This window comes from Melopsittacus undulatus, chromosome 3, assembly GCF_012275295.1.
Source record: "Melopsittacus undulatus isolate bMelUnd1 chromosome 3, bMelUnd1.mat.Z, whole genome shotgun sequence".
Taxonomy (NCBI): Eukaryota; Metazoa; Chordata; class Aves; order Psittaciformes; family Psittaculidae; genus Melopsittacus; species Melopsittacus undulatus.
The window spans coordinates 97,177,889-97,203,929 of record NC_047529.1 but is presented as its reverse complement, the minus strand read 5'-3'; the positions used below and the strand labels follow the sequence as shown (position 1 = coordinate 97,203,929).

Here is a 26,041-nt window from a genome sequence, read left to right as displayed (position 1 = left end):
TGACCCCTTGGCAGGGCTCCTCTGGTCCTGGTGCTCTGGGTTATGGCCTGGTGCTCATGCTCCACGAAGGTGGCCCTCGTGTCCTGCAGCTGGGGGGGGAAGGGCTTTTTTCTCCCCAGGGTGGACTAGCAAGTGTCCCCGGGGTTTTTTGCCTTCCTCTGCAGCCGAGCACAGCCCCTTCATGGGGCTCCTTTGGGCTCCTGTAGCCCAAAGGCAGCGGCTCGTGCTCCACGCAGCTGGCCCTCGTGCCCCGCATCCGGGGGGAGGCAGCCTTCTGCACTCCCAGGGTGGCCCCACTGTGGCCCCGGGACTTGCTGCTGTCCTCTGTAGCACTGAGCACCACCCCCTGTCAGGTCTTCTCCGGCCCATTCTGGCTGGCTTCTTGCACTGCTCTCACACCACCACAGCACTGCTCTGACAGATTTATCAAAAGAAAATAGAACCTAAACTAAGCTAGATTAAAATTAACTAAGCTAAGCTAGCCTAACCTGAAATAAAGAACTTTGTTTAAATAAATAACTTTCGTTTCCTTTTATTTATTCATTATTTTATTGGGGTTTTTATGTTATTTTATTTGTATTTAGAAATGCATTGATTTTACTCTTTATTTTTATTATTTTCCTTAATTTTACACCTAAAGAGTTAAAATACTCTTTCCACCTGTATCCTTTCTGACTTGTGTCTTTGAAAGCGTTTTTGGTGCTGAAACCCCCCTGCCATTTCAGGTAAATAACGGTCTCATCATTATACAACTCGTTGGGAGTGCAGGGAATGGAATGGAATGGAATGGAATGGAATGGAATGGAATGGAATGGAATGGAATGGAACGGAATGGAATGGAACGGAATGGAACGGAACGGAACAGAAGAGCTCCGCTATGTTATGCATATAGTTCTGCATGACAAGCTCTGACGTAGGTCTGAGGGGCTGTCTGCAGTCCCAAGGGAGGCCAGTCCCCCCCAGGAGACCACTCAGGAAACAAGCCTATGGGAGAGCGACCAGCGGTCATTCTGCATTTCAAGGATTTGCCCAGATGTGCTGGGGGGATTTGTTGCCACTCTCAAAATCTCGGCCCTTCATACAGTACCTTTATGTGATACTTAGCTGAGGGTTTTAAAACTCTTCCACACAACTGAGTCAGTTACTTGTTTTTCCTGAGTGTTGCGGGGAAAAGCTGCTCAGTCCGTGCGCTTTAAACCGAATTGGGATCAAAGCGCTTCATTGAGCTACCAAGAACATGGAAGTAGACAGCAGTCAGTGAAGGGTTGCATTCAAGTTGTAATGCAAGAGGTAACCCCCCAAACTAGACACATGAATGATAACTAAACACAAGCAAGTATCTGAACACCCTGTGTAAGAAACGCAGAAGAGATTTCTTAAATCCTTCTTTCCAAGAAAATACCTCACCATAAGCAGCACAGTAGCAAATGCCACTTGCTGTGTTGATAAGTGTTATAAAGATTTACCGCAAACCGGGTTTTGTCCCAATCGATTTTATTTACAATTGATTAGAAATTTAAAAGAGACAATAAGTAAAACAGCGCTGGGTGCGCAGGGGAGTCTCCGCTCCACCAGCAACGCACAACCGGGATCTTTGGAGTACAGTCTCTTATACTTCTCAGATTTGGGTTTTAGCCAATCTTGTTGTCTTCTTTACCCGAATGTCGACGTGGCCCCTTTCCTTTGTTCTTTTCTTGTTTGCTGGGGTCTTTTTCCGGTGAAGACGTTGCTGAATTTACTTAGTAATGTATTGACAGAAAAATGCTTACAAGCTTAACATTTTGTTCTATACCTTATATGGTTATTTGCCTGGTGCCCAAGTTTGCAGTATCCTGTAACGAAATGTATCTCTTGATTATTTAACCCCCTTAGGCCAGTCAAACCGTTAAACGGAAGCCCCCTTTGAAACACAGAGCAATTGATTAGGGGAGATTATCCCCTTTGTTTCTCCTTATTGACAGGAGCACTTATGATAATCACGGTCACAAAGGAGGGCTGGTTTCACACAAAGTGCAAAGGCGACAAGGACGCCTAAATTCCCGACACGAATCATCCCTGTATATTTCACATAAGGAATGGTGAGGAACTCCTGTATGTTCTCTGTGCTTCTGCAGAGTTCACCCAGAGGGAACCAAAAGCCCTTTCTTTCACCTCTGGGATCACCACAGGCAAATGACCGTACACGGTATAAAATCCTTCAATGATACAGTCTGAAGACAGCGATTAATTTACAGGGACAGCCCGCAGCGGTGCCCAGTCTGTGGCCGCCATGGGCAGGGAGAGCCCCCTGGGCCTAGGCCCGGCCTCAGGGCCAGCAGCCCAAAGGCCTTTCTCCAAGGCATGCTGGCTGAAGGGGCAGCAGCAGAGCTGCAGTGGGCAGGGCTGGGGGGCGGGGCCCCGTCACCCAACCCCCCCTCCCCCCCCCCCCCGTGTCATAGGGCCCCACCCGCCAACGCAGCATCACAATGCTCTGGGGCAGTATAAGGCAGCGTCCTCCCGTGTTCCACTGCCAGAGTGCCCGGCTTTGCCACCAGGACAGAGCTGGCAGCCTGCAGGCAGCCGAGAGGAATTTCCTTGAGGCACCAGTGGAATTACTTGCAGGGGCAGAGAAGGGAAGACTGCCTGAAGCTGCTGGGGCTCTTCTGCTGCAATTGCAGCTCCTGGAGGGGCCACACTCACAGCTTATGGGATGGATGGATGGATGGATGGATGGATGGATGGATGGATGGATGGAAGTCCTGCTTCAGTCCTCGGGGAGCTTGCCGTCCTCATCAGATTCTGGGGAGATAGCGGCAGTAGCCATAGGAAACAGGATGCACAGATGGGCCAGTGGCCTCGCCCGGTGCTTTGCAGCTCCCGCTGCCAGGCACGGGAAGGGTTCTTGTCCCTAGGGTTGATCAGGCCAGCAGCATTTTGCTCTTCTTGGAAGCCCCTGAGATGGCTCCAGGTGGAGGCAGAAAAGGCAGTGCCAGTGTCCCCTTGTCCCCTTAGAGGCATAACCAGCCCGTGGACCAGGAGCCGGTCTTGCTCACATGCTCAGGGAGTAGCCGATCGCCAGCGCTGGGGTCAGGAAGGAATTTTCCCCCGGGGCAGATTGGCACTGGTCCCCGGGGGTTTTTTGCCTTCCTCTGAGCACTGAGCATGACCCCTTGGCAGGGCTCCTCTGGTCCTGGTGCTCTGGGTTATGGCCTGGTGCTCATGCTCCACGAAGGTGGCCCTCGTGTCCTGCAGCTGGGGGGGGAAGGGCTTTTTTCTCCCCAGGGTGGACTAGCAAGTGTCCCCGGGGTTTTTTGCCTTCCTCTGCAGCCGAGCACAGCCCCTTCATGGGGCTCCTTTGGGCTCCTGTAGCCCAAAGGCAGCGGCTCGTGCTCCACGCAGCTGGCCCTCGTGCCCCGCATCCGGGGGGAGGCAGCCTTCTGCACTCCCAGGGTGGCCCCACTGTGGCCCCGGGACTTGCTGCTGTCCTCTGTAGCACTGAGCACCACCCCCTGTCAGGTCTTCTCCGGCCCATTCTGGCTGGCTTCTTGCACTGCTCTCACACCACCACAGCACTGCTCTGACAGATTTATCAAAAGAAAATAGAACCTAAACTAAGCTAGATTAAAATTAACTAAGCTAAGCTAGCCTAACCTGAAATAAAGAACTTTGTTTAAATAAATAACTTTCGTTTCCTTTTATTTATTCATTATTTTATTGGGGGTTTTATGTTATTTTATTTGTATTTAGAAATGCATTGATTTTACTCTTTATTTTTATTATTTTCCTTAATTTTACACCTAAAGAGTTAAAATACTCTTTCCACCTGTATCCTTTCTGACTTGTGTCTTTGAAAGCGTTTTTGGTGCTGAAACCCCCCTGCCATTTCAGGTAAATAACGGTCTCATCATTATACAACTCGTTGGGAGTGCAGGGAATGGAATGGAATGGAATGGAATGGAATGGAATGGAATGGAACGGAATGGAACGGAATGGAATGGAACGGAATGGAACAGAAGAGCTCCGCTATGTTATGCATATAGTTCTGCATGACAAGCTCTGACGTAGGTCTGAGGGGCTGTCTGCAGTCCCAAGGGAGGCCAGTCCCCCCCAGGAGACCACTCAGGAAACAAGCCTATGGGAGAGCGACCAGCGGTCATTCTGCATTTCAAGGATTTGCCCAGATGTGCTGGGGGGATTTGTTGCCACTCTCAAAATCTCGGCCCTTCATACAGTACCTTTATGTGATACTTAGCTGAGGGTTTTAAAACTCTTCCACACAACTGAGTCAGTTACTTGTTTTTCCTGAGTGTTGCGGGGAAAAGCTGCTCAGTCCGTGCGCTTTAAACCGAATTGGGATCAAAGCGCTTCATTGAGCTACCAAGAACATGGAAGTAGACAGCAGTCAGTGAAGGGTTGCATTCAAGTTGTAATGCAAGAGGTAACCCCCCAAACTAGACACATGAATGATAACTAAACACAAGCAAGTATCTGAACACCCTGTGTAAGAAACGCAGAAGAGATTTCTTAAATCCTTCTTTCCAAGAAAATACCTCACCATAAGCAGCACAGTAGCAAATGCCACTTGCTGTGTTGATAAGTGTTATAAAGATTTACCGCAAACCGGGTTTTGTCCCAATCGATTTTATTTACAATTGATTAGAAATTTAAAAGAGACAATAAGTAAAACAGCGCTGGGTGCGCAGGGGAGTCTCCGCTCCACCAGCAACGCACAACCGGGATCTTTGGAGTACAGTCTCTTATACTTCTCAGATTTGGGTTTTAGCCAATCTTGTTGTCTTCTTTACCCGAATGTCGACGTGGCCCCTTTCCTTTGTTCTTTTCTTGTTTGCTGGGGTCTTTTTCCGGTGAAGACGTTGCTGAATTTACTTAGTAATGTATTGACAGAAAAATGCTTACAAGCTTAACATTTTGTTCTATACCTTATATGGTTATTTGCCTAGTGCCCAAGTTTGCAGTATCCTGTAACGAAATGTATCTCTTGATTATTTAACCCCCTTAGGCCAGTCAAACCGTTAAACGGAAGCCCCCTTTGAAACACAGAGCAATTGATTAGGGGAGATTATCCCCTTTGTTTCTCCTTATTGACAGGAGCACTTATGATAATCACGGTCACAAAGGAGGGCTGGTTTCACACAAAGTGCAAAGGCGACAAGGACGCCTAAATTCCCGACACGAATCATCCCTGTATATTTCACATAAGGAATGGTGAGGAACTCCTGTATGTTCTCTGTGCTTCTGCAGAGTTCACGCAGAGGGAACCAAAAGCCCTTTCTTTCACCTCTGGGATCACCACAGGCAAATGACCGTACACGGTATAAAATCCTTCAATGATACAGTCTGAAGACAGCGATTAATTTACAGGGACAGCCCGCAGCGGTGCCCAGTCTGTGGCCGCCATGGGCAGGGAGAGCCCCCTGGGCCTAGGCCCGGCCTCAGGGCCAGCAGCCCAAAGGCCTTTCTCCAAGGCATGCTGGCTGAAGGGGCAGCAGCAGAGCTGCAGTGGGCAGGGCTGGGGGGCGGGGCCCCGTCACCCAACCCCCCCCCCCCCCCCCCCCGTGTCATAGGGCCCCACCCGCCAACGCAGCATCACAATGCTCTGGGGCAGTATAAGGCAGCGTCCTCCCGTGTTCCACTGCCAGAGTGCCCGGCTTTGCCACCAGGACAGAGCTGGCAGCCTGCAGGCAGCCGAGAGGAATTTCCTTGAGGCACCAGTGGAATTACTTGGAGGGGCAGAGAAGGGAAGACTGCCTGAAACTGCTGGGGCTCTTCTGCTGCAATTGCAGCTCCTGGAGGGGCCACACTCACAGCTTATGGGATGGATGGATGGATGGATGGATGGATGGATGGATGGAAGTCCTGCTTCAGTCCTCGGGGAGCTTGCCGTCCTCATCAGATTCTGGGGAGATAGCGGCAGTAGCCATAGGAAACAGGATGCACAGATGGGCCAGTGGCCTCGCCCGGTGCTTTGCAGCTCCCGCTGCCAGGCACGGGAAGGGTTCTTGTCCTTAGGGTTGATCAGGCCAGCAGCATTTTGCTCTTCTTGGAAGCCCCTGAGATGGCTCCAGGTGGAGGCAGAAAAGGCAGTGCCAGTGTCCCCTTGTCCCCTTAGAGGCATAAGCAGCCCGTGGACCAGGAGCCGGTCTTGCTCACATGCTCAGGGAGTAGCCGATCGCCAGCGCTGGGGTCAGGAAGGAATTTTCCCCCGGGGCAGATTGGCACTGGTCCCCGGGGGTTTTTTGCCTTCCTCTGAGCACTGAGCATGACCCCTTGGCAGGGCTCCTCTGGTCCTGGTGCTCTGGGTTATGGCCTGGTGCTCATGCTCCACGAAGGTGGCCCTCGTGTCCTGCAGCTGGGGGGGGAAGGGCTTTTTTCTCCCCAGGGTGGACTAGCAAGTGTCCCCGGGGTTTTTTGCCTTCCTCTGCAGCCGAGCACAGCCCCTTCATGGGGCTCCTTTGGGCTCCTGTAGCCCAAAGGCAGCGGCTCGTGCTCCACGCAGCTGGCCCTCGTGCCCCGCATCCGGGGGGAGGCAGCCTTCTGCACTCCCAGGGTGGCCCCACTGTGGCCCCGGGACTTGCTGCTGTCCTCTGTAGCACTGAGCACCACCCCCTGTCAGGTCTTCTCCGGCCCATTCTGGCTGGCTTCTTGCACTGCTCTCACACCACCACAGCACTGCTCTGACAGATTTATCAAAAGAAAATAGAACCTAAACTAAGCTAGATTAAAATTAACTAAGCTAAGCTAGCCTAACCTGAAATAAAGAACTTTGTTTAAATAAATAACTTTCGTTTCCTTTTATTTATTCATTATTTTATTGGGGGTTTTATGTTATTTTATTTGTATTTAGAAATGCATTGATTTTACTCTTTATTTTTATTATTTTCCTTAATTTTACACCTAAAGAGTTAAAATACTCTTTCCACCTGTATCCTTTCTGACTTGTGTCTTTGAAAGCGTTTTTGGTGCTGAAACCCCCCTGCCATTTCAGGTAAATAACGGTCTCATCATTATACAACTCGTTGGGAGTGCAGGGAATGGAATGGAATGGAATGGAATGGAATGGAATGGAATGGAATGGAATGGAACGGAATGGAATGGAACGGAATGGAACGGAACGGAACAGAAGAGCTCCGCTATGTTATGCATATAGTTCTGCATGACAAGCTCTGACGTAGGTCTGAGGGGCTGTCTGCAGTCCCAAGGGAGGCCAGTCCCCCCCAGGAGACCACTCAGGAAACAAGCCTATGGGAGAGCGACCAGCGGTCATTCTGCATTTCAAGGATTTGCCCAGATGTGCTGGGGGGATTTGTTGCCACTCTCAAAATCTCGGCCCTTCATACAGTACCTTTATGTGATACTTAGCTGAGGGTTTTAAAACTCTTCCACACAACTGAGTCAGTTACTTGTTTTTCCTGAGTGTTGCGGGGAAAAGCTGCTCAGTCCGTGCGCTTTAAACCGAATTGGGATCAAAGCGCTTCATTGAGCTACCAAGAACATGGAAGTAGACAGCAGTCAGTGAAGGGTTGCATTCAAGTTGTAATGCAAGAGGTAACCCCCCAAACTAGACACATGAATGATAACTAAACACAAGCAAGTATCTGAACACCCTGTGTAAGAAACGCAGAAGAGATTTCTTAAATCCTTCTTTCCAAGAAAATACCTCACCATAAGCAGCACAGTAGCAAATGCCACTTGCTGTGTTGATAAGTGTTATAAAGATTTACCGCAAACCGGGTTTTGTCCCAATCGATTTTATTTACAATTGATTAGAAATTTAAAAGAGACAATAAGTAAAACAGCGCTGGGTGCGCAGGGGAGTCTCCGCTCCACCAGCAACGCACAACCGGGATCTTTGGAGTACAGTCTCTTATACTTCTCAGATTTGGGTTTTAGCCAATCTTGTTGTCTTCTTTACCCGAATGTCGACGTGGCCCCTTTCCTTTGTTCTTTTCTTGTTTGCTGGGGTCTTTTTCCGGTGAAGACGTTGCTGAATTTACTTAGTAATGTATTGACAGAAAAATGCTTACAAGCTTAACATTTTGTTCTATACCTTATATGGTTATTTGCCTAGTGCCCAAGTTTGCAGTATCCTGTAACGAAATGTATCTCTTGATTATTTAACCCCCTTAGGCCAGTCAAACCGTTAAACGGAAGCCCCCTTTGAAACACAGAGCAATTGATTAGGGGAGATTATCCCCTTTGTTTCTCCTTATTGACAGGAGCACTTATGATAATCACGGTCACAAAGGAGGGCTGGTTTCACACAAAGTGCAAAGGCGACAAGGACGCCTAAATTCCCGACACGAATCATCCCTGTATATTTCACATAAGGAATGGTGAGGAACTCCTGTATGTTCTCTGTGCTTCTGCAGAGTTCACCCAGAGGGAACCAAAAGCCCTTTCTTTCACCTCTGGGATCACCACAGGCAAATGACCGTACACGGTATAAAATCCTTCAATGATACAGTCTGAAGACAGCGATTAATTTACAGGGACAGCCCGCAGCGGTGCCCAGTCTGTGGCCGCCATGGGCAGGGAGAGCCCCCTGGGCCTAGGCCCGGCCTCAGGGCCAGCAGCCCAAAGGCCTTTCTCCAAGGCATGCTGGCTGAAGGGGCAGCAGCAGAGCTGCAGTGGGCAGGGCTGGGGGGCGGGGCCCCGTCACCCAACCCCCCCCCCCCCCGTGTCATAGGGCCCCACCCGCCAACGCAGCATCACAATGCTCTGGGGCAGTATAAGGCAGCGTCCTCCCGTGTTCCACTGCCAGAGTGCCCGGCTTTGCCACCAGGACAGAGCTGGCAGCCTGCAGGCAGCCGAGAGGAATTTCCTTGAGGCACCAGTGGAATTACTTGGAGGGGCAGAGAAGGGAAGACTGCCTGAAACTGCTGGGGCTCTTCTGCTGCAATTGCAGCTCCTGGAGGGGCCACACTCACAGCTTATGGGATGGATGGATGGATGGATGGATGGATGGATGGATGGATGGAAGTCCTGCTTCAGTCCTCGGGGAGCTTGCCGTCCTCATCAGATTCTGGGGAGATAGCGGCAGTAGCCATAGGAAACAGGATGCACAGATGGGCCAGTGGCCTCGCCCGGTGCTTTGCAGCTCCCGCTGCCAGGCACGGGAAGGGTTCTTGTCCTTAGGGTTGATCAGGCCAGCAGCATTTTGCTCTTCTTGGAAGCCCCTGAGATGGCTCCAGGTGGAGGCAGAAAAGGCAGTGCCAGTGTCCCCTTGTCCCCTTAGAGGCATAACCAGCCCGTGGACCAGGAGCCGGTCTTGCTCACATGCTCAGGGAGTAGCCGATCGCCAGCGCTGGGGTCAGGAAGGAATTTTCCCCCGGGGCAGATTGGCACTGGTCCCCGGGGGTTTTTTGCCTTCCTCTGAGCACTGAGCATGACCCCTTGGCAGGGCTCCTCTGGTCCTGGTGCTCTGGGTTATGGCCTGGTGCTCATGCTCCACGAAGGTGGCCCTCGTGTCCTGCAGCTGGGGGGGGAAGGGCTTTTTTCTCCCCAGGGTGGACTAGCAAGTGTCCCCGGGGTTTTTTGCCTTCCTCTGCAGCCGAGCACAGCCCCTTCATGGGGCTCCTTTGGGCTCCTGTAGCCCAAAGGCAGCGGCTCGTGCTCCACGCAGCTGGCCCTCGTGCCCCGCATCCGGGGGGAGGCAGCCTTCTGCACTCCCAGGGTGGCCCCACTGTGGCCCCGGGACTTGCTGCTGTCCTCTGTAGCACTGAGCACCACCCCCTGTCAGGTCTTCTCCGGCCCATTCTGGCTGGCTTCTTGCACTGCTCTCACACCACCACAGCACTGCTCTGACAGATTTATCAAAAGAAAATAGAACCTAAACTAAGCTAGATTAAAATTAACTAAGCTAAGCTAGCCTAACCTGAAATAAAGAACTTTGTTTAAATAAATAACTTTCGTTTCCTTTTATTTATTCATTATTTTATTGGGGGTTTTATGTTATTTTATTTGTATTTAGAAATGCATTGATTTTACTCTTTATTTTTATTATTTTCCTTAATTTTACACCTAAAGAGTTAAAATACTCTTTCCACCTGTATCCTTTCTGACTTGTGTCTTTGAAAGCGTTTTTGGTGCTGAAACCCCCCTGCCATTTCAGGTAAATAACGGTCTCATCATTATACAACTCGTTGGGAGTGCAGGGAATGGAATGGAATGGAATGGAATGGAATGGAATGGAACGGAATGGAATGGAATGGAACGGAACGGAACGGAATGGAACGGAATGGAACAGAAGAGCTCCGCTATGTTATGCATATAGTTCTGCATGACAAGCTCTGACGTAGGTCTGAGGGGCTGTCTGCAGTCCCAAGGGAGGCCAGTCCCCCCCAGGAGACCACTCAGGAAACAAGCCTATGGGAGAGCGACCAGCGGTCATTCTGCATTTCAAGGATTTGCCCAGATGTGCTGGGGGGATTTGTTGCCACTCTCAAAATCTCGGCCCTTCATACAGTACCTTTATGTGATACTTAGCTGAGGGTTTTAAAACTCTTCCACACAACTGAGTCAGTTACTTGTTTTTCCTGAGTGTTGCGGGGAAAAGCTGCTCAGTCCGTGCGCTTTAAACCGAATTGGGATCAAAGCGCTTCATTGAGCTACCAAGAACATGGAAGTAGACAGCAGTCAGTGAAGGGTTGCATTCAAGTTGTAATGCAAGAGGTAACCCCCCAAACTAGACACATGAATGATAACTAAACACAAGCAAGTATCTGAACACCCTGTGTAAGAAACGCAGAAGAGATTTCTTAAATCCTTCTTTCCAAGAAAATACCTCACCATAAGCAGCACAGTAGCAAATGCCACTTGCTGTGTTGATAAGTGTTATAAAGATTTACCGCAAACCGGGTTTTGTCCCAATCGATTTTATTTACAATTGATTAGAAATTTAAAAGAGACAATAAGTAAAACAGCGCTGGGTGCGCAGGGGAGTCTCCGCTCCACCAGCAACGCACAACCGGGATCTTTGGAGTACAGTCTCTTATACTTCTCAGATTTGGGTTTTAGCCAATCTTGTTGTCTTCTTTACCCGAATGTCGACGTGGCCCCTTTCCTTTGTTCTTTTCTTGTTTGCTGGGGTCTTTTTCCGGTGAAGACGTTGCTGAATTTACTTAGTAATGTATTGACAGAAAAATGCTTACAAGCTTAACATTTTGTTCTATACCTTATATGGTTATTTGCCTAGGTGCCCAAGTTTGCAGTATCCTGTAACGAAATGTATCTCTTGATTATTTAACCCCCTTAGGCCAGTCAAACCGTTAAACGGAAGCCCCCTTTGAAACACAGAGCAATTGATTAGGGGAGATTATCCCCTTTGTTTCTCCTTATTGACAGGAGCACTTATGATAATCACGGTCACAAAGGAGGGCTGGTTTCACACAAAGTGCAAAGGCGACAAGGACGCCTAAATTCCCGACACGAATCATCCCTGTATATTTCACATAAGGAATGGTGAGGAACTCCTGTATGTTCTCTGTGCTTCTGCAGAGTTCACCCAGAGGGAACCAAAAGCCCTTTCTTTCACCTCTGGGATCACCACAGGCAAATGACCGTACACGGTATAAAATCCTTCAATGATACAGTCTGAAGACAGCGATTAATTTACAGGGACAGCCCGCAGCGGTGCCCAGTCTGTGGCCGCCATGGGCAGGGAGAGCCCCCTGGGCCTAGGCCCGGCCTCAGGGCCAGCAGCCCAAAGGCCTTTCTCCAAGGCATGCTGGCTGAAGGGGCAGCAGCAGAGCTGCAGTGGGCAGGGCTGGGGGGCGGGGCCCCGTCACCCAACCCCCCCCCCCCCCCCCCCCCGTGTCATAGGGCCCCACCCGCCAACGCAGCATCACAATGCTCTGGGGCAGTATAAGGCAGCGTCCTCCCGTGTTCCACTGCCAGAGTGCCCGGCTTTGCCACCAGGACAGAGCTGGCAGCCTGCAGGCAGCCGAGAGGAATTTCCTTGAGGCACCAGTGGAATTACTTGGAGGGGCAGAGAAGGGAAGACTGCCTGAAGCTGCTGGGGCTCTTCTGCTGCAATTGCAGCTCCTGGAGGGGCCACACTCACAGCTTATGGAATGGATGGATGGATGGATGGATGGATGGAAGTCCTGCTTCAGTCCTCGGGGAGCTTGCCGTCCTCATCAGATTCTGGGGAGATAGCGGCAGTAGCCATAGGAAACAGGATGCACAGATGGGCCAGTGGCCTCGCCCGGTGCTTTGCAGCTCCCGCTGCCAGGCACGGGAAGGGTTCTTGTCCCTAGGGTTGATCAGGCCAGCAGCATTTTGCTCTTCTTGGAAGCCCCTGAGATGGCTCCAGGTGGAGGCAGAAAAGGCAGTGCCAGTGTCCCCTTGTCCCCTTAGAGGCATAACCAGCCCGTGGACCAGGAGCCGGTCTTGCTCACATGCTCAGGGAGTAGCCGATCGCCAGCGCTGGGGTCAGGAAGGAATTTTCCCCCGGGGCAGATTGGCACTGGTCCCCGGGGGTTTTTTGCCTTCCTCTGAGCACTGAGCATGACCCCTTGGCAGGGCTCCTCTGGTCCTGGTGCTCTGGGTTATGGCCTGGTGCTCATGCTCCACGAAGGTGGCCCTCGTGTCCTGCAGCTGGGGGGGGAAGGGCTTTTTTCTCCCCAGGGTGGACTAGCAAGTGTCCCCGGGGTTTTTTGCCTTCCTCTGCAGCCGAGCACAGCCCCTTCATGGGGCTCCTTTGGGCTCCTGTAGCCCAAAGGCAGCGGCTCGTGCTCCACGCAGCTGGCCCTCGTGCCCCGCATCCGGGGGGAGGCAGCCTTCTGCACTCCCAGGGTGGCCCCACTGTGGCCCCGGGACTTGCTGCTGTCCTCTGTAGCACTGAGCACCACCCCCTGTCAGGTCTTCTCCGGCCCATTCTGGCTGGCTTCTTGCACTGCTCTCACACCACCACAGCACTGCTCTGACAGATTTATCAAAAGAAAATAGAACCTAAACTAAGCTAGATTAAAATTAACTAAGCTAAGCTAGCCTAACCTGAAATAAAGAACTTTGTTTAAATAAATAACTTTCGTTTCCTTTTATTTATTCATTATTTTATTGGGGGTTTTATGTTATTTTATTTGTATTTAGAAATGCATTGATTTTACTCTTTATTTTTATTATTTTCCTTAATTTTACACCTAAAGAGTTAAAATACTCTTTCCACCTGTATCCTTTCTGACTTGTGTCTTTGAAAGCGTTTTTGGTGCTGAAACCCCCCTGCCATTTCAGGTAAATAACGGTCTCATCATTATACAACTCGTTGGGAGTGCAGGGAATGGAATGGAATGGAATGGAATGGAATGGAATGGAATGGAATGGAATGGAATGGAATGGAACGGAATGGAACGGAACGGAACAGAAGAGCTCCGCTATGTTATGCATATAGTTCTGCATGACAAGCTCTGACGTAGGTCTGAGGGGCTGTCTGCAGTCCCAAGGGAGGCCAGTCCCCCCCAGGAGACCACTCAGGAAACAAGCCTATGGGAGAGCGACCAGCGGTCATTCTGCATTTCAAGGATTTGCCCAGATGTGCTGGGGGGATTTGTTGCCACTCTCAAAATCTCGGCCCTTCATACAGTACCTTTATGTGATACTTAGCTGAGGGTTTTAAAACTCTTCCACACAACTGAGTCAGTTACTTGTTTTTCCTGAGTGTTGCGGGGAAAAGCTGCTCAGTCCGTGCGCTTTAAACCGAATTGGGATCAAAGCGCTTCATTGAGCTACCAAGAACATGGAAGTAGACAGCAGTCAGTGAAGGGTTGCATTCAAGTTGTAATGCAAGAGGTAACCCCCCAAACTAGACACATGAATGATAACTAAACACAAGCAAGTATCTGAACACCCTGTGTAAGAAACGCAGAAGAGATTTCTTAAATCCTTCTTTCCAAGAAAATACCTCACCATAAGCAGCACAGTAGCAAATGCCACTTGCTGTGTTGATAAGTGTTATAAAGATTTACCGCAAACCGGGTTTTGTCCCAATCGATTTTATTTACAATTGATTAGAAATTTAAAAGAGACAATAAGTAAAACAGCGCTGGGTGCGCAGGGGAGTCTCCGCTCCACCAGCAACGCACAACCGGGATCTTTGGAGTACAGTCTCTTATACTTCTCAGATTTGGGTTTTAGCCAATCTTGTTGTCTTCTTTACCCGAATGTCGACGTGGCCCCTTTCCTTTGTTCTTTTCTTGTTTGCTGGGGTCTTTTTCCGGTGAAGACGTTGCTGAATTTACTTAGTAATGTATTGACAGAAAAATGCTTACAAGCTTAACATTTTGTTCTATATCTTATATGGTTATTTGCCTAGTGCCCATGTTTGCAGTCACACCTGAACTTCTGAGGGTCATATCTGGTGGGGATGCCTGTCACTTCTCTTTCTTTGGAGGGAAGCCAAAGCACTTTCTGCAGTGAGAAGGCTCAATCCAGCAGCATTACTAAGGTAGATTTTGTGCTACACATAGGCGCTTTCAAAACTGGGCATTAGCTTTGGCTAGGCAAGCCTGGCTTCATCCATCTGTGACAGGATTTTGCACTAAATGATTTAATATATTTCTGCAGCTACAGCATGCACTTTTATCTGAAAGCAAACTGTTTAGGTATTTGCTTTTAATTATTTATGGTAATGAAATAACACCCATATCTTAAAATTTTCCACAAAAATTAATACTCTAGTAGTTCAGATCTGTGGCCAATAAAGAACACACAGCTCCCCACTGTTGCTTATAATGTTTATTTGTTTTTAACTTCAAAACACAGGTCATTTTCTTAAAACAAATAGAGTAATGGGGAAATGAAAGTGGACTCTTTGTAACTTTCCCAAGGGACACATCTGGAAAAACATACTTTTGCAAAAAAACCCCAATGTTTTAGCACATTCAGTCAGGGAGATTCCAGGAAGTCATAAATAGCAGTGAGGATAGCAACTAATGTTGTTGGTTTGTTTGTTTTTTTTTTGTGGGTTTTTTTTCCTTCTTTTTTCCCTTGTTTAACTTGCAAACAGTATTAGATGAATCCACAGTTTCCACAGCTAAAGCAGAGACATTTTTACAGCAGTCTCTTGAGTATGTAGTTAATTTCCAAGATAGGGAATTATGAAGATACACTACCTCACTTTGTTTCTGTAAAATAAACTTGGTGGAACAATTGGCTATTATAACACCTGATAGACTTGCTAGAGATTTAAGCCTACATCTTAGCTATTTAAATCAGTATTGTTAATTGTCACTTAATTACATTTACCTAAAAGTCATTTTTTACCCACAGACAGGTACAAAATCTTTCTTTAGAAGTAGCAGTGAAGTGCTGGATTATATTTTTTAAATAGCTCTGGTGCCATACTTTAGCAGTACTCTTAAAAACTTCATATGATTTTCGGTTTCATTGCTTGTACAGCATCTCTTGCTCCACCTTAATAGTCTAGTAAAAAGAAAACCACTTTGGAGGCAGATCAGTAAAATTAAAGGCCAGCTTTCCTGACTCTGAATGCTACAGCCAGGCCATGCTCACTGGGAAGGCCAGAGAAGATGGAAATAATACTGCAGACCAACAAGATAGTTTTTTTTCATATTTAGGTAGCAATTAAAGTTATTTTTGCTCACTTATGCCTGATTTCTGCAAGTCAGTTTTCCTTTTTTTCCTTTTCCTGCACACTTGAAAAAAATCAAACGGTTCTGGCACTGAGTATGCTGCAGCACATTGTAATGTGCTTCATGGCATTTTGTACCTACATAGAAGGAAAATATCACTTTACTGTCTGATTTGCTTGAGTTGTATAGTCATCAGTGCTATCACAAGAAACAGACAGACTGGGAATTAGGAAATCACTCTAGCACAAATCTGAAGAGGGTCTTCCTGAACATAAATGCATGCAAGCATAATGGATGCATGTGTGAAGTGGCTGCAAAACTTACAGTCTATCACATTCAATATCAGGGTTATTAGATGGTGTATTGAAAATACCAATATCCACCTCCCTGTTTGCTGGAGGTGGGGTGTTGGTTGGACTTCCCACTCCAGAATCAGGGCTTGGTGCTGGGTGCATTTCTCCTGCGTACTTCTCTTCTTTCTGAGAGGGCTCTTGTTGTTTCTGCTTGAGGTTTTTGAAACGTTTGAGCTTCACAGGGTCCTTGACTTCCTTAGCACAATGGAACAAGATGAAAATGTCCCTCCGAAATTTGGAGCTCATTCCAAAGTAGATAATGGGATTGTAGAAGCTGGCAGACTTAGCAAACAAACTGGCAAGGATGCTGGTAAGATTAGGCACAGAGTAACCATAAGCAGACCATATAGAGATGACAGCATATGGTGACCATGCAATAATGAAGGCTGTGCAAATCACAATAGAAACCTAAAAAACAGAAGAAAAACAGTCTTAAATCTGTTCTGGAAGACTACATCAGGGAAGCAATACGCTGGGAATAATAGCTTGGACACTTGGCTGGAAGGGAAATGTTCAGATCGTCCTGAATGCATGGCTCACAGCAGAATATAGGCAAGCAAAAGGTTGGATTTGATGGAGCCAGACAGACGTAGAAGCTGTATATCAAATTTTGGCATGGTGATGTGCTTAAGCAATGTGTCATCTAATGAAATGAAAATAATTACAGTCCCCTGCTTGTTTATATGAATTCAGAAGGTTTGGGGTAGACTAATGTCAATGATGAGTAAATTGAAAGCTCCACTGTAACTTCTGTGTATGCTCGGCAGTATTGTAACTTCTGACAGAGAAGAACATATGCCAAACCAAACTTTTGTGCTGTATAACTCACTCCAATTATATTTAGATCATTTTTCACATGATGTAGTACCAATATGAGCCAAGTGACAGGGTAGTTTTCAACAAACCTCATATTCTTCACTGAGTTCAGACTCTGTTGCTAGAGAGCATAGAGAAATGCAATGCAGCTGTTTTGTTTTTTTGCCTTTTCCTTTTCTGAGACCAATTTTTGGAAAGACAGATTTCACTGAAAAAAATCCCACCCAATATGAAACCCAAACTCACTCTGGTGACATCCCGCTCTACTCTCCTCTGTCTGTCTGTAGGATCACCCAGTCCTGTTAATGCATGGCTTAGCTTGACAGTATTGATAATTGACACATACGAGAAGACCATGACTGTGACAGGTAGGAAGAAACAGCAGATAAAAATGGAGATAATGTAGGACTTATAGATTGTAGAGAAGTTGGCTTTTGCCCAGTCTATCTCACATGTGCCATACATTCGATCTAGAAAGAAAAAAATAAGTTGGTTAGCATTTTCAGGACTTTTATCTGCTTTTAAGTGATTAATTTATCAGTTCAAATGCTGTATTTTTCTTCTTTTAAGCCCTAAAGAATAAATTGATCTTTATGATTTAATGAGCTGTGACATAATTTCCTACATAAACAATTTTTGAAGATCAGCAAGACTATAAGAAGTTTTAATGCCTATTATTGTTCTGTCCAGTTTAGTATTCCAGTGTAAATACATAATGTACAGACTATTGTTTCTGGGTAGGAAACTGTGGTACGTAACTAGAAAGAAAAAGATAATAATTCAGTAGATTTGATATAGCTGTGTGTTATCTACTCGTACTTGTCATAATCTTCTACACAGTAACTTCCTAACATGAGCACTGCAATAGCATAACAAGCAATTGAGAAGACATAATAAGCCAAATGTAAAAAGTCACTACTTACATAGCAATGTAGGAAACAAAAATATCAAAGGGCTTTTAATAGAAACAAAAAAGCAATGAAATCTGTGAGAGCCATGAAAGCAAATTGCTACAGCTAATGATAAAGATTACAGGAAAATGAAACATTATGAATACTTAGAAAGATATGAGACCTTTTATCAAATGGGAAGCATGCAGTTCTGCACCTACAAAGGAACTGCAGGCTTTTAGCAAAGAAATTTGGCATACTGGAGAATCTGCAGCTAATGGGATTTACAAAAGGACACTAGCTGATCAGGTACGTCAGGGAAAGGAAGTGGGAATAAGGTGCAGTCTCTACTTGAATACTTTTATGGCTTCTTTAACCCTCTAATGTGTTTGCAAATGTCTCCTGATAGAAAACTTTAGTTCAATAGCATTAGAGATTTTCTATAGATTGTGAATTGATATTTTTTCTTTTTAAGTGGAAAAAACTGTTTGGTATTGGTTTTTTTCTTTTTTTTCAGCCAGCTATCACAGCAAATTGAATTACATATAAATGAAGCATGAACCAAAATTATGTAAGTCAAGTATTAACAAGTCCTGGAGATATGAGAAATCACTGACACCCAGGAATAATTCTGAAGAAAAAAAAACCCACAACCTTAAAAAAATCCCTTAATTCCTCACAGGTGATAGGTTTAGACAGGATGAATTAAAGCAGCAAAAGATTAAAATCTTTTTTATGATTCTCATCAAAAAGAGCTTGGTATTTTTATCACCAAAAGCTCTAGGTGCTGCTGTCTGGATGTGCTCAGTAACAGAAATAGATTTTTGTCTCCTTTGCTTTTTTCATCAGTAGACCTCAATATTAAAAAAGATAACCATAAAATCTGGCTTAATTCCAGGTTTCTGGTTTCCAAAGCTTTTTGACTGAAAAATGAAAACAGCCTCCAGAGGACATGAAGAGAAAATCCTGCAGATTTTCTGTGAGCCAGAATCTGGAGCTCTGTTTCCTCCTCTACTGGCAAGGGGCATTTCCAAAAATCAGCAAGATCCTGGTCTGCCTGCACCAGCTGCCTGCACCCGCTGCCTGCACCCGCTGCCTGATACTGGATTTACCATTGCTCAGCATCTGCATCTCTATGGATGTCCTCTGTGGAATGAGTTTAGGGTCAGCCCAGGAATCTGAAACTGTTATGATTGGTAAGGGAAAGTGTTGCTAGAAGTGGTCTTGAAGACCACTGTAAAGGAATTGAACACAAAGTACAAACAGGATCCATGGGAGTAGCTGGATATCCTGATAAGGCAGTGATGCCCAAGAAGTCCTTGGCTGTAGTGGAAGGCAAAAAGGGCATATCAGAAATCCTGAAGTGCTCCAACAAATGAAGAGCTAATGAGATTAATGTAAAAAGAAAACACAGATTGCTAGAAGATGCACAGAAAATGTTCAGTCCACCACCCTGACGTTTGACATATCCATAATGCAAAAGCATATATGCAACATAAATAACGTAATACATATCTAACAAACAGATTGATTTGGTTTCAAACAGAACATCCATTGAGCCTGACAACAGGCTCAATTTGATTAGGATTGATGATTTAGCCAATCACAGAAGTGTATGCTTTTCTCACACCCATGCTTCAAGAGTCTTGAGATGTCTCAAACCTTCATGTTTGATAAGAGGGTATATTCCTACAGCTGCTTTAATAAGTCTTCCCAGATTTCATGACTTCTCAAAGGATGCAGATGCCTGCAGGATCCAATCATGTAACTACTGAACAATTGGACAATTTCATTCACAAGATTTAAGTTGTTAGGACTCCTGTATCATTACCATTTGCTCCTAGATTGTTGTTTTCTTGAATTTTTTGAGACTTAATGTGAATCAATTTCTCCAGCTTTTTCTCGTGAAGAAATTTTCTGGTGTGGGAATATATGCTATGGCCTTATCTTGCACCCTAATCACTTGTTGGGCTGACAGACTTTCTGACAACTTTTTCTTCTGCTGTTTTGTTATAATTTTTGTATTTTCAACAAGTACTTCCACCAGATCTTTCTGACTTGTCTTACTATAGTTTCAAGTTTAACTTGCTGGAACCTGTGTTCTTTTCTAGTTCCCTAATCTTGACAGTTTTTGAAGGATGTCTTTTGATAGCTTCCTTTATTTCATTGCTTTACCATGCCAAATATTTCTGGCCTCTCTTTTCTTTCACAGGTAATATGCACTTGGTCCAAGTATTTCCTGTAATATCTTTAAAGAAAAAAATAAATCTCTTTATAGCTGATACCAAAGCAGGCAACACTCTGCACATATGTCATGCATGATGAATGATTCTCTCAGTTCCACTGATAATTGGTCTGGTTTATCATAAACAGCAAGAAAGAAATGTAAAAATCTTTGTCCAGTTAAATAGATAGGTGCCAGATAGTTACAACTGAAAGATACCTGTTACCTGTGTAACTGCCCCAGCCGAGTAATGGAGCTCCTGACCAGAAGAAAGCTGCTACCCAAATGAGAACCAGAGACACCGTCATGCTGCTGTTGCTGATGCAGTGACCTGCAATGGCATGGTTTGGTTAGAAAACAGTATTTAGAAAGGCAAACATATCTCTGAAATCTAAATGCTTTCCTATACCAACAACTAATAAGGGGAAAGCAGCCATTTAAAAATAAGACCAAAAAAATAAAATAAAGCATATTCATAAGAAAAGCTTAAATTTGAAGGCATTTGTCAGGCTAGCTCTCAAGGCCATTTGTGAACAGTGGAAGTGAATGGCTCTAAAGCAGGAGAAAATATGCTTGTTGTGTAGTGCAGAATTAGCAAATTCTACGCCAGACTTACGTTTTGCCATTTTGTAAAAAGCAGAAAACAGTTGTATGTTAAATTTTACGTAGAAAAAAACAAGCTAGGTCTAAATTCAAAAGATTTTCTTTTGCTTGTTGAAAAGCTAAAATACACTAGATTCTCAGACCACATTAGCCATTTGTGCTGGTTTTGCCTGGGGTGGAATTCATTATTTTCATAGTGGCTAGCATGAGTCTATGTTTATGATTTGTGCTAGAAACAGTGTTGATAACTAAGGGATCTTTTCATTATTGTTGAGCAGTGCTCATACAGACTCAAGGCCTTTTCTGTTCCCCACCCCACCAGTGAGTGAGTAACCTGGGGGTGCACAAGAATTTGGGAGGGGACACAGCCGAGACAGCTGACCTGAATGCAAAGGCGATATTCCATACCACAGAACATCATGCTCAGCATATGAACTGGGGGAGTTGGCCAGTAGCCATCGACCATTGCTCAGGAATGGGCTAGGCATCAGTCAGTGTGTGGTTGAGCAATTGTATGGTGCATCACTTGTGTTTCTTGGGGTTTATTACTCTCTCTCTCTTTCCTATTATTATTATTAAACTGTTCAATCTCAACTCATGAGTTTTTTCTTCTTCTGATTCTCCTCATCCTACCAGAGGAGAGGTGGGTGTTATGAACAAATGGCTGTGTGGTACAGGGTTGCCGGCTGAGGTTAAGCTAGAATATCATTCTGTACACAATATTCAATCTGTCCTACTCTTGCCATACATTGTGGTATTTTCTTTGGTTATGTGTGAAATACTTACGAATCATAGAATCACGGAATGGTTATGGATGGAAAGGACCTCAAGATCATCTAGTTCCAACCCCTGTGGCATGGGCAGGGATGCCTCACACTACAACATATTGCCCAAGGCTCTGTTCAGCTTGGCCTTAAACAGTGCCAGGTATGAAGCATTTACTACTTTGTTCCTCAACATTTTTGTAAAGTTATACTGGTTAGTGACATGTAGGGATGGAAGGCTGCTACAAAAGCTAGAGGCAAGATGTGCGGACTGAAAGTTCCCAGCGCCATCTAAAGCAGTTCATGATGCCTACTATGCACAAACCCTGGTAAAATACCCTGAAGACTGAAAATGCTTGTACGTGTAGCACCCGCCTGAGCAAAGGATCTTATCAACAAGTGGAAACTTCTTCCCAAACATCATCTTACAGAAGATGAAATTCCTTGCTTACAGTAAGATCCAGACAATGATCACTCAGAAGTTACTTAGGTTGCATTTTGAACACTACAGGGGGTCAGCAGGATGTATGGTTTCCTTTAGCACAAGGGTGGATTTAGCCCATGGTGACCAAAGTGTAGGAGTAGTAATGGGTCTTTTACTGGCGTTGATTCTGAAGGATTCAATGTGAACACATTTGTAATGTGAATGACTGTATTATGTTCTGGTTTCTGATTCAGGCAATTTGTATTTGATATAGCCTGTGACTGAAAGAAACATGGATTTACACAAGGCACAAAGCAGAACTGGGCCTGCCAGTTACTCCTGGCAGGTTAATCCTTACCTTTCTCAGGATGGCAGCCCTTGATGTAGCGAGTCACACTGATTACTGTAAGGGTATTAATGCTAGCAAGGCCAAACAAAAGTGTCAAGAAGCCATCAATCTGTAAAACAAAGCAGTGCAGGATGTTCTTTTGCAGCAGAGAGGGGAAAATGAAAAGAACTACAGAGATTGCTCCTGTCATTTTCATGTTAATGCTCTCAAAAGTTTTTTCAGAAACCCAGCTAGCAGGAAAGTATGAAATGTCAGGTGCTGTTATCATCTATAGGATCAGTGAGCAAGTAAATGTTCAAAAATTATATAAGTGCTCTGACATGTACATAAAATAAACAAGCAAATGCACCCTTACATCTATATGCTTCCTCGAAATGACTTGCCAAGTGAAGGAGAAAAAGGTTGAACTGAAAGCAAGAAAAGCTCTGAACAGGCAAAAATGTACTGGATGCAGCTGTCCCATGCAGGCAAAACAAACATGCAAGCTGAACCCATGAAACCTAAGCCACACAGGAAAGAACATAGGAGGTAATGGGCTTGGCTGAGTGAGAGAAGCTTTTTAAACAACTAAATAAAACCATCCAAAGTTAAATCATTCCAACAGATTGAATCTCAGTGTTGGTGCTGCTTGCTTGGCTTCTATATGCTAATCCGTGATCCCCATCACTTCTGACTGACATAGGCAGAGCTGTACAGCTGTGTAGGTTCCCATTGACATCAGTATCTCAGTGATAGACGCACAGGATAGTTGCAACTTTGCTAGACTCATTTATGGGTATAGGAAGGAAATTGCTGCTGACTGTAGTAGAGATGGTGTAGCCATCTGCTAAGGAGCACTGTACAACTGGGAAATGATCCAGGCAAAATGCTGAAGGCAGTCCTTTATTTCTTTTGAAAGCTTGTGATGTGATACACCAAACCAGCCAGAGCACTTGGAGGTGCCAGTTTTACACTGAGGGAAGCAGGAATATTAAGCAAGCATCTGTGGACTGTAACATGGCATTCAAGTGGTAAAATTATCAGCAAAAAGGCACATAATTATTCTACAGGAACAGCCTCTGTGTTTGTGTGAATGGGCACAACTCCCACAGAATTCAGTTTATCCCAGCACAGAATCTGGGGCTTTAATCCAGGTTTAAAGCTGAGACCATGGCAGATTTTATAAATTAAATTGGGTGAAGGGTTAGGGATGGGCTGCTTCATCATTTCTTTCACTGGTGGCTGTTTTTTCACTACCAGTGCTCTTACATTGACTATGCACTTCTTAATGTCAGCTTTTACCAACTGACCACATTTTAAATTCATGCAAGACTTGCTACTACAGCAACCTACACCCACCCATGCTCCACTTATTAGCAATCAGCTCATGCTTCGAGTACAAACATAACCATGTTTCCACCAGAAAAAAGACTTCCTTGGATGTCTCAGCTACTTGCTAGAAACTGCACTTGGCTAAATTTGGCTTGCTGTGTGCTATGGAGATTGGTGAAATACCTGCATTTCATTAGCCTTATTGATGCAAACAGCTGCCACTTCTTCATTTGCTCTAACAACAGTGTTTCATAGATGAGGAAAACCATGAGGCCAAGGACTACTGAGAAGCCAGGCTGCATAAGCTTAAGCAATTGCATTAGTTAGATTAGATTAGAAAGGAAGCAGTATTTCAGCAATTATGCAAATGAACACTTTGAAATTAAGTCTAAAGAGCTATGAGACTGAACACTGAAGAAGTAGGACAAGCTTCTCAGTGTGTCTCATAGCCCTCCTATAAACCCCACATTTTTTCTTATACTCAGTGGTGTATCACCTGCAGATGTGACCATTATTTTTCCAGCCCCCTTCCCTGATGTCAGATCAAAGAGAAACAATTATATTGTGATCAGTTCAAACAGCCCTTGATCACACTTACAAGGGAGGAAAGTGGTTCTAAAAGTACACTCTTGCCCTTTACCATTTAAGATGAAACTCTGCCACCATAAGAAAAACAAGCAAAAATGTTCTCTTTGGAGCGGTACCTTGCTAAAAAAAAAAGGAAATAATAAAAAAAAGAAGCAATTTTACCTAAGCCAACATAGTTCATAGGACCAAGGCACTGTCAGTGCCATGTCTTGTTTATGTAGTATTTCATAGCAGCATTTCAGCAGACCAACATACTGTTGCTTCTACTAGTGTGGGGCTATCACCAGAGACTGACCAGGGCCATATGGTTAGCAAGTGGGTGAAGTGGCAGCAGTCTCCTGGGGACAGCTTTGCTACCTGTTGCTGTGCTAGGCATAGGCTCAGTGGTTTTAGGGACAGCTGATGGGGTGAAATGAAAAGGAGGAGAGGGAGATCTGGGGCTGAGAAGAATGTTAGGATAAAATAAATAAAGGAGGTAAATGAGGGGGTTCTCAAGCTGTATAACAGCCCACACTGAGGCCATAGCAACTGGACCATTAAAAAATGAGAATGCATCCAACGGGGTTAATGCTGCTTTGGGAGCAGGATCCTCAAACCAGTATCATCACAGCCAAACTCCTGTCAGCAATGGGTTAGCTCTTGAGCCTACTTATGCATGTGCCATTTCCCAGCAAGTCTATCAATTCTGCAGTACATTTATACTGGTGTCACTTAAACATATGTCTTCAGAAAAAAAAATGAGGGATCTTACTCTAGCTGTAGCCAACCTAATTCAAGCATACACCTACTGGATGTAAAAGCAAGATCTCTGCTGCTTTTTTTGCTCCTGAACAGACAACACAGACTGTAGCTAGCAACCAAAGTGACTACTTGGAACCCAAAGTAGTTAGCAACAGAAAAAAAAATTGTTTTAGCATAGTTCTAACTTCTATAGGCATCTATTAATATATGTAGGTAACAGAAATACATTTGCAGTCTTCTGCCTCTTTAAAGATATGGGGAATGACAGCCAAGGAAATACTAGAATAGCAGATAACATCTAATGACTTTGAAAGATTGATTCTCTTCATCTTCCTGGTTCTGGTTTTCCTTTTCTTTTATCTCACCCTCCCTCCCCCCTCCATCCAGCTCTTTCTTTCCACAGGCGTAATATTTCCTCCATTTTTGTACACTATAATTTTGGCCTTCCTATTGTTAATTACAATCAAATATCAGCGGTGTTAATTGGCAATAGTGAATTCTGTCATAAACACAAAATTAGTTGTGTGGTAATTTTGATCCACCAGCTTTTCTTTTAATCCATTAAGAAACAGGAGTAGATTAGCAGTTTTAAAAGCTTTTCTGTCAGCACTATGCCAGTATTACTCCCTCGGCTATATAGATACTCACAGAACTCGCTCATTATCTTTATGTTGCCTGGAAGCTAAGATACAACTGAAGAAAAGGGATTTTTTTATGCTTTGTACTTGTGCCTGATTTTAAATCTCGTTAATGATCTTTGTGTACTATTTACAACCCACAATATATAAAGTTTCCACTGCATGCAAATTAACTTCTTAAGCTTCACTTCAACACAGGGAGAGTCAGGAATCCCCAGTGCACTATCAAATTTTTAGCTATGAGCTTGGGTGTGCCCCATTTTTACTACCTTTAATACTTATGCATCCCTACTGACTACATAAGGATTGTCTTCATTTAAAGCAGACAGAGTAAAATATAACCTATTGTTCTTATTATTGGATTAATCAAGGTTTAATGGCACAAAAGCACATTGCCAAAATAGCTACTACATTTCAATTCAGGTTGAAGCATTGATCTCACCAGCCAGAAAGGATGCATCGCTCCCTCCTCTGGCCAATTGGTGAATCTGTTACAATTTCCTGAAGTCCTTTTGTTTCCTTTCAGAACCACAACGTCCTGTTTTTCTCTTCTATAAAATAAGTGATGGTGTATATGTAAAGAAAAAGCGAAACTTAGGGATTATTTAAACTCATCACAATAAATTCTTTCACAATATTTCTTTGAGTACAGATCGGATTATTCCAAGATCATAGTGGAAATAGATAATGGCAATAAGCCTTCGTCAACTTCAAGACACAAAAAATTGCTTAAATCAATCTTTAAGAAAT

The 26,041-nt window shown here is 45.0% G+C and overlaps 1 protein-coding gene across 1 annotated transcript in view; it reads right to left on the bottom strand.

The window, feature by feature from the left end:
- Nucleotides 1-15,910: 15,910 nt before the first annotated feature.
- The window catches only part of LOC101875429 (opsin-5-like), a 29,552-nt gene continuing 19,421 nt past the window's right edge, over nt 15,911-26,041 (bottom strand). The window contains exons 3-6 of the mRNA XM_013128056.2: nt 22,023-22,122; nt 20,100-20,204; nt 17,006-17,229; nt 15,911-16,351 (exon numbers count right to left, since the gene is read on the bottom strand). Of these exons, the coding sequence (XP_012983510.1) occupies nt 15,911-16,351; nt 17,006-17,229; nt 20,100-20,204; nt 22,023-22,122 (870 nt within the window). The remainder of the gene's footprint in view (nt 16,352-17,005; nt 17,230-20,099; nt 20,205-22,022; nt 22,123-26,041) is intronic.